This window comes from Schistocerca piceifrons, chromosome 6 (genome assembly GCF_021461385.2).
Source record: "Schistocerca piceifrons isolate TAMUIC-IGC-003096 chromosome 6, iqSchPice1.1, whole genome shotgun sequence".
Lineage (NCBI taxonomy): Eukaryota > Metazoa > Arthropoda > Insecta > Orthoptera > Acrididae > Schistocerca > Schistocerca piceifrons.
The window spans coordinates 48818454-48833919 of NC_060143.1; the positions used below are offsets into that span (position 1 = coordinate 48818454).

General features: G+C 43.9%; 1 protein-coding gene across 1 annotated transcript in view; it reads right to left on the reverse strand.

The window, feature by feature from the left end:
* The window catches only part of LOC124803137 (slit homolog 3 protein), a 192956-nt gene that overhangs the window by 81523 nt on the left and 95967 nt on the right, over positions 1-15466 (reverse strand). The window contains exons 2-3 of the mRNA XM_047264317.1: positions 11504-11638; positions 11306-11470 (exon numbers count right to left, since the gene is read on the reverse strand). Of these exons, the coding sequence (XP_047120273.1) occupies positions 11306-11470; positions 11504-11638 (300 nt within the window). The remainder of the gene's footprint in view (positions 1-11305; positions 11471-11503; positions 11639-15466) is intronic.

Here is a 15466-nt window from a genome sequence, read left to right on the forward strand (position 1 = left end):
AAACTGAAAGAATCAGAGGTAGTAGAGAGTTTCAGGGAGAGCATAAGGGAACAATTCACAAGAATGAGGGAAAGAAATATAGTAGAAGAAGAATGGGTAGCTTTGAGGGATGAAGTAGTGAAGGCAGCAGAGGATCAAGTGGGAAAAAAGACGAGGGCTAGTGGAAATCCTTGGGTAACAGAAGAAATATTGAATTTAATTGATGAAAGGAGAAAATATAAAAATGCAGCAAATGAAGCAGGCAAAAAGGAATACAAACGTCTCAAAAATGAGATCGACAGGAAGTGCAAAATGGCTAAGCATGGATGGCTAGAGGACAAATGTAAGGATGTAGAGGCTTGTCTCACTAGGGGTCAGATTGATACTGCCTACAGGAAAATTAAAGAGACCTTCCCAGAAAAGAGAACCACTTGTATGAATATCAAGAGCTCAGATGGAAACCCAGTTCTAAGCAAAGAAGGGAAAGCAAAAAGGTGGAAGGAGTATATAGAGGGTCTATACAAGGGTGATGTACTTGAGGACAATATTTTGGAAATGGACGAGGATGTAGATGAAGATGAAATGGGAGATATGATACTGCGTCAAGAGTTCGACAGAGTACTGTAAGATCTGAGTCGAAACAAAGCCCCGGGAGTAGACAACATTCCATTAGAACTACTGACAGCCTTGGGAGAGCCAGTCCTGACAATACTCTACCATCTGGTGAGCAAGATGTATGAGACAGACGAAATTCCCTCACATTTCTAAAAGAATATAATAATTCCAAACCCAAAGAAAGCAGGTGTTGACAGATGTGAAAATTACCGAACTATCAGTTTAATAAGTTACAGCTGCAAAATACTAACGCGAATTCTTTACAGACGAATGGAAAAACTAGTAAAAGCCGACCTCGGGGAAGATCAGATTGGATTCCGTAGAAAAATTGGAACACGTGAGGCAATACTGACTCTACGACTTATCTTAGAAGCTAGATTAAGGAAAGGCAAACCTACGTTTCTAGCATTAGACTTATAGAAAGCTTTTGACAATGTTGACTGGAATACTCTCTTTCAAATTCTCGAAAGTGGCAGGGGTGAAATACAGGGAGCGAAAAGCTATTTACAATTTGTACAGAAACCTGATGGCAGTTACAAGAGTCGAGGGACAAGAAAGGGAGGCAGTGGTTGGGAAGGGAGTGAGACAGAGCTGTAGCCGCTCCCCGATGTTACTCAATCTGTGTTTTGAGCAAGCAGTAAACGAAACAAAAGAAAAATTCGGAGTAGGTATTAAAGTCCATGGAGAAGAAATAAAAACTTTGAGGTTCGCCGATGACATTGTAATTCTGTCAGAGACAGCAAAGGACTTGGAAGAGCAGTTGAACCGAATGGATAGTGTCTTGAAAGGAGGATATAAGATGAACATCAAGAAAAGCAAAACGAGGATCATGGAATGTAGTCGAATTACGTCGGGTGATGCTGAGGAAATTAGATTAGGAAATGAGACACGTAAAGTAGTAAAGGAGTTTTGCTGTTTGGGGAACAAAATAACTGATGATGGACAAAGTAGAGAGGATATAAAATGTAGACTGGCAATGGCGAGGAAAGAATTTCTGAAGAAGAGAAATTTGTTAACATCGAGTATAGATTTAAGTGTCAGGAAGTCGTTTCTGAAAGTATTTGTATGAAATGTAGCCATGTATGGAAGTGAAAAATGGACGATAAATATTTTGGACAAGAAGAGAACAGAATCTTTTGAAATGTGGTGGTACAGAAGAATGCTGAAGATTAGATCGGTAGATCACATAACTAATGAGGAAGTGTTGAATAGGATTGGGGAGAAGGGAAGCTTGTGGTACAACTTGACTAGAAGGAGGGATCGGATGGTAGGACATGTTCTGAGGCATCAATGGATCACCAGTTTAGTATTGGAGGGCAATGTGGAGGGTAAAAATCGTAGAGGGAGACCAAGAGACGAATACACTAAGCATATTCAGAACGATGTAGGTTGCAGTAGGTACTGGGAGATGAAGAAGCTTGCACAGGATAGAGTAGCATGGAGAGCTGCATCAAACTAGTCTCAGGACTGAAGAGCACAACAACATCGCGGACAGAGGCACTGGGAGCGAAGCACCATTATACGTGTTCGTGGATGTTCTATGTTTATCCTGCAGTTACCGACAGGATTGTTGCAACGCCACGAGAATCAAATTCGTCCGAGTGGATTGCGTTGACCTATCACAGAGTTTGTTCTTTCAGGTTCAGTACAGTCATGGACGCATCAGCTTTAGCTGCAACCGGCTCCCACGGTACTCGTGCCATCAACGGCGGTCCCAGAACCAATGGAAGTCGACGCCGTTACGTGGTCGTCGTCGTCGTCTCGGCAGCCACCGTTGTCTGGTGATGGAGCCGTCTTCCCAGCGGGTGACCCACATGCAGCATCGCGTCGCTCTGAAACCGTGGAGATGCCTCCGACTTCCTTTGCTCCGTCTCTGAATGCGGTTGCGCATCCTCGTCCAGTTTTGAGGCTGGCTTTCCTTTCCTCAGGGTATATGCCAGTATGTAGGCGGAAGCTCGGAAACAGACTCAGTTGCGACGCCCGCCTCCTCATGGCCACCAGCATCCGGCCCTCCCATCTGTCGTCGTTCGCTCATCTGCACTACACGTCGACTATGAGGAGGTGGGGTGGAGGAGATGTGATATCATGTATGGACACCGCACAACAAGTGGGACTTGCAAGTTACCGTCTGACGCCACTAGCGTTCGTGCGGGACCCAGCGAACCCTATATTGCAGGCATGCTGAGCCATGACTCCAGCGGCTCTGGACTACGAGCGCACTCTGCCGCCGCAATATAAGCCGTCAGCTGAAGCCACTCAGCCCTATAGTGCTTGGAGCCACTTCGCTACGTTACGCTTCACAGATGCCGCCTATTCATTGATCCGACTCCAACGTTCGTGCTCTAGTACAAATAGCCTCTATCTATCTGACATTGATAGCTGAGCTCTGTTTCTTGCAGCACTATTTGTAATGGATGTTCGTACACTTGGAGAAATATAAGTTAAGTAAATCTTCTGTTTGTTGTGTCAGCTTGTGAGCCAATTAGTTCAGCTTCTGCCCAGCTTTTTTGCAATTGCTGTACCACTGTGCAGCCCACATATCGTTACTATTGTGTACAAATAATTATCTCGGGGCTGAAGCTCTTTTTTCCGTGTTCGCTTTAACAATATATATGTTTCTGGAGACGTCCGCCTTTAGCCAAACACAATTTTGTTTTTTATCCCTAACATGTTTCACTGCAGTTCCAGCATCATCAGTGGGCTTTTATTTTATGGCTGCTGAAGATAAAGAGTATTCTTTACTGTTTGAATCTGTACTTACGATTTTAAAAACTAATATTTACATGTATACACGCGGCGCGGGATAAGCCGAACGGTCTTAGGCGCTGCAGCCATGGACTGTGCGGCTGGTCCCGGAGTAGGTTCGAGTAATCCCTCGGGCATGGGTGTGTGTGTTTGTCCTTAGGATCATTTAGGCTAAGTAGTGTGTAAGCTTAGGGACTGATGACCTTAGCAGTTAAGTCCCATAAGATTTCACACACATTTGAACATTTTGAACATGTATACAAACAGTGAAGAATATTATTTTTCTTCAACAGCCATAAAATAAAACCCCGCTGATGATGCTGGAATTGCAGTGAAACATGTTTGCGGTAAAAAACGAAATTGTGTTTTGCTAAAGACGGACCCCATCCAAAAACATATGTATTGTGCATGCAGTTGTACACAACAGTTTCCTGTAGTTTTCTTTTAACTGTTTCTTCCTAAGCCGTGAGTTAATTTGCAGTATCTGATGTTTATAGTGAGTTAACAAGGAAATGCGGCGGCACCAACAGTACGGGATGCATTGCGTGTTTAGGAAATGTGTATTGAAGATCTGTAGAAGACGGATGCTGTACTTAGGAAAATCTTTCTAAAGGGGAGTTCGTAGGTGCACGAAATACCAAATAGGTTTCGTACTGATTATGTAGACGCAAAAAAATACTTTTTCTTGAGTAGTGATTGTGTATGTCACTGCACTTATTTTTTCGGTCAAGTTCAGTGTCTCAATCGGTTTTCTGCTCGAATTGGTAGAAAATGGAAGAAAGACATTGACAATCACTGCTTTGGAAGAACTATTAAAAAGTAATCAAATTTCTTCCCGAGTACCTTGCAGACGACATGCTGTCAAAACGATATCAAAGCATTAGAAAAAATCGGTTTGTAAAATTCAGTTATCCACAGTAGCATAGTTTTACTGGTGCAATCGAAGGAAATTATACAAAATGCAAATGTAATAATTTTTTAGGCCAAAGGTTAGAAAAAACAGCCATGAAGACTCGATGGTATCTTACAGAAATAAATCGAGACCCACAGGACATGACACATAGGTGTGAAAAATTTTCTGGATAAATTTGTACATCGTATTTTGCATAAGTCGGAGTTTTAAAAGGCGCCAATTAAATGTAAAGGTTCACAAAACAGCAGTTCGATCGATTCTTAAGTATTGCATTAGTCGGGGATCCTTATCATGTATTAATGAAAGAGATGGAGATGAAACATTAGTTGGGAAGGGAGTGAGACAGTATTGTAGCCTATCCCCGATGATATTCAGTCTGTATATTGAGCAAGCAGTAAAGGAAACCAAAGAAAAGTTCGGAGTAGGCATTAAAATCCATGGAGAAGAAATAAAAACTTTGAGGTTCGCCGATGACATTATAATTCTCGCAGAGACAGCAAAGGACTTGGAAGAGCCGTTGAACGAAATGGACAGTGTCTTGAAAGGAGGGTATGAGATGAACATGAACAAAAGCAAAACGAAGATAATGGAATGTAGTCGAATTAAGTCGGGTGAAGCTGAGGGAATTAGATTAGGAAACGAGTCACTTAAAGTAGTAAAAGAGTTTTGCTATTTGGGGAGCAAAATAACTGACGATGGTCGAAGTAGAGAGGATATAAAATGTGGACTGGTAATGGCAAGAAAAGCGTTTCTGAAGAAGAGAAATTTTTTAATATCGAGTATAGATTTGTCAGGAAGTCGTTTCTGAAAGTATTTGTATGGAGTGTAGCCATGTATGGAAGTGAAACGTGGACGATAAATAGTTTAGACAAGAAGAGAATAGAAGCTTTCCCAATTTGGTGCTACAGAAAATGCTTAAGATTAGATGGGTAGATCACATAACTAATGAGGAGGTATTGAATAGAATTGGGGAGAAGAGGAGTTTGTGGCACAGCTTGACTAGAAGAAGGGATCGGTTGGTAGGACATGTTCTGAGGCATTAAGGGGTCACCAGTTTAGTACTGGAGGGCAGCGTGGAGGGTAAAAATCGTAGAAGGAGACCAAGAGATGAATACACTAAGCAGATTCAGAAGGATGTAGGCTGCAGTAAGTACTGGGAGATGAAGAAGCTTGCACGGGATAGGGTAGCATGGAGAGCTGCATCAAACGAGTCTCAGGACTGAAGATCACAACAACAACAACAATATGGAGGTGATATAACGATGAGGAGCGAGCTTTGTCAACGGATAGTTCAGTATGCGCGAGAATGTAACTGAGAAGCTCAACACACTTCTGCAGTGGATGCATTAAGAAATGCCCTGCACATCTATCGAAGAAATTATTCCGATAAATACTCGAGCAACCTATTACTTCATCCGAAGTGCATCTCCCGAAATGACCAGGACGAGACGGTGAGAGAAATTAGATACCATGCGAAAGTTCATCTTTAGTGGAAGAGGGAAAGGAGGAAAGCGGTAGTACCCTCCGACACACAGCTTAAGATGCCTTAGATTACGACGTGCAGTAAATAAATTATGCAACACATTTTTTTTCTGAAAGCAGGTAGGTTTAATTCAGAATTTCAATACACCATACTGCACGAAGCGCCAAAGAAACTGATACAGCCATGCGTATTCAAATACAGAGATATGTAAACAGGCAGAATACGGGGCTGCGGTCGGCAACGCCTATATAAGACAACAAGTGTCTGGCACAGTTATTAGATCGGTTACTGCAGCTACAATGGCAGGTTATCGAGATAGTTTGTACATGGTGTTATAGTCGACGTACGAGCGATGTGACACAGCCTCTCCGAGGTAGCGATGAAGTCGGGATTTTCCCGTACGACCATTTCACGAGTATACCGTGAATATCAGGAATCCGGTAAAACATCAAATCTCCTACACCGCTGCGGCCTGTAAAAGGCCCTGAACAAACGGCATCAACGTTGACTGAAGAGAATCGTTCAACATGACGGAAGTGCAACTCTTCCACAAATAGCTGGGCCATCGACAAGTGTCAGCGTGCGAACCATTCAACGAAACATCATCGATATGGTCTTTCGGAGCCGAAGGCCCACTCGTGTACCCTTGATGACTGCACGATACAAAGCTTTATTGCCTCGCCTGGGCCCTTCAACACTCACATTGCACTGTTTATGACTGGAAACATGTTGCCTGGTCGGACTAGTCCCGTTCATATTGTATCGAGCGATGGACGTGTACGGGTATGGAGAAATCCTCATGAATCTGAGGATCCTGCATGTCTGCAGGAGACTCTTCGAGCTTTTACGGGTTCTGTAATGGTGCGAGGTGTGTGCATTGGAGAGCCCTGATACATACGAATCTGACAGGTGACAAGTACGTAAGCATGCTGTCTGTTCACCTGCATCCATTCATGTCTATTGTGCATTCCGACAGACTTGAGAAATTCCAACAGGATAATGCGACACGTCACAAGTCCATTATTGCTGCAGAGTGGCCCCAGGAACACTCTTCTGAGTTTAAACACTTCCACTGACCACCAAACTGCCAAGACATGAAAACTATTGATCATATCTGGGACGCCTTACAATGTGTTGTTCCGAAGACGTCTCCACCCACTCACACTCTTACGAATTTATGGATAGCCCTGCAGGATAAGGTGTCAATTTCCTCCAGTACTACTTCAGACATTAGTCGAGTCCATACACATAGTTATCCAAATTCTAGCCCTACAAGATATTAGGCAGGTGTACTTGTTTCTTTGGCTCTTCAGTGTATTCCCCAATCTCTTTGCTGGAAAACACTATTCTCGCTGTTCGATGGGACGGCCTTACGCCTTATACCAGCACCATAGCCCTCTACAGGTCGACGTCGTAGCCGACGTCTGCTGCATTAATAACCTTCCTATCATCCATATACGGCTTCTCGAGGAGTGCATCCTTGATTGCACCAAACAGATGGAGGTCGGAACATGCCAAGTCTGGACTGTAGCGTGAACGAGGAAGAACAGTCCAATGAAGTTTTGTGAGCTCCTCTCGTTTGCACAGACGTGTGTGAAGCCTGCCATTGCCACGGAGTAGGAAATTCGTTTGCAGTTTTCTGGCGTGGAACAGGCTGAAGCTGTTACTTCACTTCTCTGAAGGTAGCACTATAAACTTCAGAGTTGATCGTTACACCGTGATGGAGGGAATCAAAAAATCAAAAAGAATGACCACTTCAGAGTCTCAAGAGTCGATCGTATTGACTTTACCGGCTCAGGGTGCGGCTTTGAACGTTTTTTTTTTTTTTTTTTTTTTTTTTTCGAGGAGACGTGGTGTGCCGCCGCTCCATCTACTGCCGTTTTGTTTCCGGTTAGAAGACATGAACACATGTTTCTTCGCCTATGACGATATTCGGCAAAAAATTTTCACGATCAGCCTAAAGGAATTTCTCACAGATGTTCCTCCGTTGTTCTTTATGGTATTCAGTTAAGCGGCGATAATCCGGGGGGCGCACACCTTTGAGTATTTCAATTGGTGCTGAAGTTTATCGGAACTACCAACAGAGACGTTAAGTTTTGGAGTGTGACGGTAGTGTTCCCCTGACGACCTCAAATGAGAGTGCCCGCACGTTCCAAATTGTGGGCCGCCACGCGTGAAATCGGACAGGTTTGCTCGTAAATTTCTGCGATTATGACAGGCGCCTCGCCCTTTGGCATCATCGTGCGATACCACACTTGTTAGTGGTTGCAGTTATCGACCGCGGTCCGTATTAGTATCGCTGGACCCGCGAGTCGCGACTAGTGCCGTTGGAGCCGCTCCGCGGTTTGTAACAAGTCTCTAGCGCTAGTATAGCCTTTGGCTGATGGGAGAAAACCTCTAACAAGGCGCTTAGTTAATGTATGGCCTATGTAATGCTTCTACAGCTCTCTGTTTGCAATTATATTCCTCCTGACTACGAAGACTCCTGTACCACCAGTTAAGTACAACATATTATTTTTACCAAAAACATCTAATTATTTTAGTAGTTGTTGACCCAGACCACGCAGCCAGCTCCTTATCGACTTCACTGACAAACCTGCTTTATACGCAAAGATTAGATTTGTATATTTATAGTTAGCGTTGGTCACCAGTCATTCACATTGGCGACGATTCGTTCATCGTCATCATAACACGCCCTACGGCTGATCGTCCTGTTGCTCACTGCCAGGACTCTGTAGACATTCTGCAAAGGTCCAGAAAAATTTTAAATTCTCTTGTTTGCCGTCAAAAGAAATTCAATGCCAGCTTTCTGGTTGGTACCTTCGACCATAAATATTATAGACTGGTCCTGACGTCATTTTCGTGGCTCCAATATCTCTGGGCTAAAGTCACGTGAATGTTGGCAAAACATGGTTGTTTCGTGTTGCGCTTATGGCTGTACTCAGCGTTTTGTCGGGGGAAATGGCATTACATTTCATGTGTACGTGTTTCTATGATAGTGCAGATGCGTTTATTGAAATCTGCTGAAGTGACTTTTATATGTTTTTTACACTTGAAATAAGTATCACATAAATTAAAGTGTTGAAAGTGATGCCTGTTTAGTCAGACTCATATTACATTTTGAAAGTATCTGTGATAATTCGGTTACAGAAGTAAGTATAACTGTTTCTCGTTCCTACTCATAGGTTCCCTAAGGATGAAAACCGAAGGCAGCTTTGGATACAGGCCCTAAAACGGAAAAACTTTAAGCCAACTGCACATATGCGCCTTTTTGTATATACAATTGAGATTATAATAAGGTAAGAGCACCTATAGTCGACACATGAAGAGAATTCTTTTCTACCTTCTAATACTATTAAATAAATGTAGGCACCAAAATTATTTTCTGAAACTTCAAAGTCTCACCTTTCATCTAAAATACCATTTTTTTAAAAAAACTGATAGTTTAAACTTTTGTAAAAATAGTAGGAACTGAACCTTTGAAGTGCACCTAAAATTGATACTCTAAAATGGACCTGCTCCTAAAGTCGACAATTTTGCCACCTAGAGTTGACATAATTCCATATCCAATTTCCTTTTATAAGTGACTAAAGCTCAAAATGCGGCGAATCCAATGTTTGAAGTTTTGACACGAGCCCACTCTTAACTGTTTAAATGAATTTGATCGACATCCTACATTAATAGATAGTATATAGTAATTTCGTCCCGCTGCCCACCAGAGTGGCGTTCGATGTATTTTATAAATGGTACTGTGAACAAATCCAGGTCAAATGTAGTTCTGACATAATTTTTCGCAAATAAAAAAGTAATTTTTGTTGGAAGCGTTTGGCAGTCAATTGAGAGCAGTGGGTAAAATACGATACAAACATAGGATGGCAGACCGCTGATTTGAAATCCCGCCACGTTTTGCCAACAGTTACGTGGTTTATGTTGGAGCCACACCAGCCCTATAGCTTCTGCACAGCAAGGCCAGTCTACTAGTATCTATGGTCCAAGGTTGGTACACACTTCCATTACAGAAGCTATTTTGAAGGCTTCGTATAGCATCGTAATCTATCGGATCTCCGTGAAATTATGGAGAGTGAAGCGGTATTATTCCTCGATGTCTCACAATATATTCTGCATATTTTCAACCAAAATTGGCCGAGAAAAAATTGTTGCAGTACTTAATTGTAGATGTAAACTATTCAAAGACACATGGTAAAGGGGAAACTACGAGGGCTATCGGGCTATCCACAAAGTACATTACGTTTTCGTTTGTGTCCGTTAGGGGCGGGGCTAGCGTGGCCATCTTGGTGTCATGGCATTCCGCCGCTCAGTCGGCATCCTGCCGTGCTAATGAGAGTTTCGTGCTGTACTCCGTTGAGTTACTGTGACAGTTTGAAAATGCCGCGAAATGTGAAGTGCGTGCTGTAATAAGGTTTCTGACTGCAAAAAACTGTACACCGATAGAAATCTATCGGCAGATTTGTGAAGTGTATGGGGACAACATAATCACTGAAGGTGGAGTGCGTCAATGGGTCATAAAATTTAAATATGACCGAACTAACGTTCACGACGAAGAGCGAAGTGGAAGACCCAGCATAGTGACTGCCGAACTTGTCGAAAAAGTCGATGCCGTGGTCCGTGAAAACCGTAATTTCACAATAACGGAACTGTTTATGAATATTCAACAACTTTCACGAAGTTTGCTGCACGAAATCATTACCGAAAAGCTTGGTTACCACAAGTTTTGTGCAAGATGGATACCAAAAATCTTGACAGAGATTCACAAAAATCAGCGAATGGCTGCAGCGTTAACATTTTTGGACGCGTATGAGAAAGATGGCGACTCATTACTCGATCGCATCGTTACTGGTGACGAAACATGGGTTAAGCATGTGAACTGCGAGACAAAATTGCAGTCAATGCAGTGGGGCCACACAAATTGCCCCCCGAAACCCAAGAAATGCATGCAGACAATGTCGGGAAGGAAGGTGATGGCGACTGTCTTTTGGGACAGAAAAGGTGTGATTTTTGTGGTTTTCCTGGAAAGAGGCACTACAATAAACTCTCAAAGGTATTTCCAAACTCTGCACAACCTCAGAAGAGCAATAGAAAACAAGCGCAGGGGAAAGTTGGGCTCAAAGGTCTTGCTGATTCACGACAACGCCCGGGCCCACACGGCAAATGCCACTCGTGAAGTTCTCGAATCTTTTAAGTAGGAGTTGTTTCCTCATCCGCCGTACAGTCCCGACCTGGCACCGAGCGACTTCCACTTATTCCCAGCAGTGAAGAAGTGGTTGGCTATGCAGCGTTTTGATGACGACGCACAGCTTCAAGAAGAGGTAGCCACGTGGTTGAAGGCGCAGGCGGCCGAATTTTACGACGAAGGAATTTCCAAGCTCGTCCATCGCTACGATAAATGCCTTAATTTAAATGGCAACTATGTAGAAAAGTAGTATTGAAGTGTGGCTTTCATCTGTATATAATAAAAAAAATTTCCAATACTTTACTTATTTTTAATTCCAAAACGTAATGTACTTTGTGGACAGCCCTCGTAATATCAAATGGAAAGTGAGGTCACTCACGGAAGAGACGGAGCGATCGAGGTCGTAGACGTTGAGCGACTGCACGGGGGCGGCGACGAGCGCGAGCACGTGGCGCAGCGAGGTGGCGTTGGCGGCCGGGCACTCCAGGTAGAGGCCGTCCTCGAAGTTGTAGCAGGAGCAGGAGGAGGTGGCGGCGGCGGGCGGGCACAGCGGCGGCGGCGGCGTCTCCGCCCCCGCGCCGCCCCCGCCGCCGGCGGACAGCAGCGCCAGCGCCAGCGCCAGCGCCACCAGTGGGCGGCCCGCCGCCCCCGTCATCTCGCGGCCGCTGCCGCACAGCCGGCCGCCATCCCGCGCTGCCGGCCCCGACACCGCCTGCAACACCGCGCAGTGCCACGCGGGTCATCCTCCGCAGGTGCCGGTCCTATGGACATGTTCCACATTCGAATCATGGCACGGTCGTCAGAAATCGGATTTCCTGAGTGAAAGCAATTACGACAATACCGAAGTCGCTGATAATGGAGCTTACGTTTTAGTCTGTCTTGCTTTTCAGTTGCCACCCCAATAGGCAATGAGAAAACTATAATACACTACGGGCCATGAAAATTGCTACATCAAGAAGAAATGTAAATTATAAACTGGTATTCATTGGACAAATATACTAGAACTGACATGTGATTACATTTTCACGAAATTTGGGTGCATAGATCCTAAAAAATCAGTACCCAGAACAACCACTTCTGGCCGTAATAATGGCCTCGATACGCAGGGCATTGAGTCAAACACAGCTTGGATGGCGTGTACAGGTACAGCTGCCCATGCAGCTTCAGCACGATACCACATTTCATCAAGAGTAGTGACTGGTGTATTGTGACGAGCCAGTTGCTCGGCCAACATTGAATCCGGAGAATGTGCTGGCCAGGACAGTCGAACATTTTCTGTATCCAGAAAGGCCCGTACATGCGGTCTTGTATTATCCTTCTGAAATGTAGAGTTTGGCAGGGATCGATTGAAGGGTAGAACCACACATCTGAAATGTAACTTACATTGTTCAAAGGGCCGTCAATGCGAACAAGAGGTGAACGAGACGTAACCAATGGCACCCCATACCATCACGCCGGGTGATACGCCAGTATAGCGATGACGAGTACACGCTTCCAATGTGCGTTCACCGCGATGTCGCCAAACACGGAGACGACCATCACGATTCTGAAAACAGAACCAGGATTCAACCGAAAAAATGACGTTTTGCCTTTCGGGCACCCAGGTTCGTCGTTGAGTACACCATCCCAGGTGCTCCTGTCTGTGATGCACCGTCAAGGGTAACCGCAGCCGTGGTCTCCGAGCTGATAGTCCATGCTGCTGCAAACGTCGCCGGCCGCGGTGGTCTCGCGGTTAAGGCGCTCAGTCCGGAACTGCGCGATTGCTACGGTCGCAGGTTCGAATCCTGCCACAGGCATGGATGTGTGTGATGTCCTTAGGTTAGTTAGGTTTAAGTAGTTCTAAGTTCTAGGGGACTGATGACCACAGATGTTAAGTCCCATAGTACTCAGAGCCATTTTTGCAAACGTCGTCTAACTGTTCGTGCAGATGGTTGTTGTCTTGCAAACGTCCCCATCTGTTGACTCAGGGATCGAGACGCGGCTGCACGATCCGCTACAGCCATGCGGATAAGGTGCCTGTCATCTCGAATGCTAATGATACGAGGCTCTTGGGATCCAGCAAGGCTTTATCAAAGTCGGAAACGTGATGATCCGCATTTCTCCTCCGTACACGAGGAATCACAACAACGTTTTACCAGGCAACGCCGGTCAACTGCTGTTTGCGTATGAGAAATGGGTTGGAAACTTTCCTCATGTCAGCACGTTGTAGGTGTCGCCACCGGCGCCAACCTTGTGTGAATGCTCTGGAAAGCTAATCATTTGCATATCACAGCATCTTCTTCCCGTCGGTTAAATTTCGCGTCTGCAGCACGTTATCTCCGTGGTGTAGGAATTTTAATGGCCAGTAGTGCATATTGTAGAGAAATACCTTAATTCGAGTTACATTTAACCTTTGTCATCGATAACGTTGCCTTGTATAGGAGCCTGAAACGCTAAATATGAAAAACAGTCGCCTTCTGACATGACTCACTAAAACTAAACTCCACCCGAACAGCCGCGAAGCTTAATCGGTACCTACCGGCTGCCATGTCATCAGCTCACAAGCGTCACTGGATGCGGATATGGAAGGTCTTGTGGTCAGCACACCGCTCTCGCGGCCGCATGTCAGTTCACGGGATCCGGACCCTCTGCTTCTCAATCAAGTAGCTCCTCAATTTACCTCACAAGGGCCACATGAGTCACGTGTTGCTGAAAAATATTGTAAAACTCAGTGCCGCCACATTGAATCCTCAGTTCTGTCCTAGCTATCTTACGTGGATTACTTATTTCCAAGGAACGTGATTTTATACAGAAATATTCACTCTTCTTGTACTTAAGTCGGCATTGTGCCTTTTGTATTCAATCCCGATGCAATTTCTGTACTTCATGGTCAATGGGAACTTCCAAGGGATACAGTAAACCTGCACTGGTGCATCGTAATCTAATACTGGTCTCCCAGGAGACGCACAAAGCACAAACTCTTAGAAGATTCACTCTTCTTGTACTTAAGTCGGCATTGAACCTTTTGTATTCAATCCCGATGAAATTTCTGTAATTCATGGTCAATGTAAAAGTCCAAGGGATACAGTAAACCTGCACTTGTGAATCGGAATCTAATACTGGTCTCCCAGGAGCCGCTCAAAGCACAAACTCTTAGAAGATTCGCTCTTCCTGTACTTAAGTCGGCATTGTGCCTTTTGTATTCAATCCCGATGCAATTTCTGTATTTCATGGTCTATAGGAAGGTCGAAGGGATACAGAAAGCCTGCACTGGTGCATTGGAATCTAATACTGGTCTCCCAGGAGACGCTCAAAGCACAAACTCTTAGAAGATTCATTCTTCTTGTACTTAAGTCGGCATTGTACCTTTTGTATTCAATCCCGATGAAATTTCTGTAATTCATGGTCAATGTGAAGGTCCAAGGAATGCAGTAAAACTGCACTTGAGCATCGGAATCTAATACTGGTCTCCCAGGATTCGCTGAAAGCACAAACTCTTAGAAGATTCACTCTTCTTGTACTTAGGTTGCATTGTACCTTTTGTATTCAATCCCGATGCAATTTCTGTATTTCATGGTCAATGGGAAGGTCGAAGGGATACAGTAAACCTGCACTGGTGCATTCGAATCTAATACTGGTCTGCCAGGAGACGCTCAAAGAACAAACTGTTAGAAGATTCACTCTTCTTGTGCTTAAGTCGGCATTGTACCTTTTACATTCGATCCCGATGCAATTTCTGAATTTCATGGTCAATGGGCAGACTGCGTCTTCATTACGTTCCTTCGTTCCTTGAATTGCATATCATACGAGAGAAAGAATTTAAATGCCAAGTAACGGTAAGCTTTTTCAGACAATTTATAGTACAATATGTAGTTCTGTTTTTATGGAAATGCAGTGGCTAGAGGCAATGTATGTTCAGACTAATAAAGGTCGAGAAGCGAACCTGCAGCCTTATAATACATTTCAGAAATTACCTACTACAATAACTGTCTGCCGTCTGGTACCAGATAGGATTGGCAATTATAATATCTATTATTTTGTCTGCCAAATACGTACAGACGCTATAAAACTCTACATCTGATATGACTTCTCCTGCCACTAATAACACTTTTTTTTATTTTTCGTTCTGTTTTCAACTTAGTTGCCAACAAAACATGTACTGTGCTGGTGGACATGTAAAAACAATATTTAGGTAAAGTTAACCTTATTATTCAGGTGGTTAATTTGGATTTACTGATTCCAATAAGAAACATAGTTTTCATTAGAAAAGCATTAATTAAAATTTCAATCTAACTGGAAATTCTACGACAGTAAACAGTTGCAAAACATTGTGTGCTTATATGCGTTTTTGGATAATATTACATATACCATTATGAAGACTGTGTACCTCACTTTACAATACCATATTTCACTTTACATAAAATAATCAACTATAAAGGTTTTATGGAGTCTCCACGGCATATTCTGCCTAATGCTTGTTGGATTCTGAACTTCGACACTGTACATTTGTTGCTCCAATTTTCAGGAGTCGGATATCATTCCTCACCAAACAACGACGGCG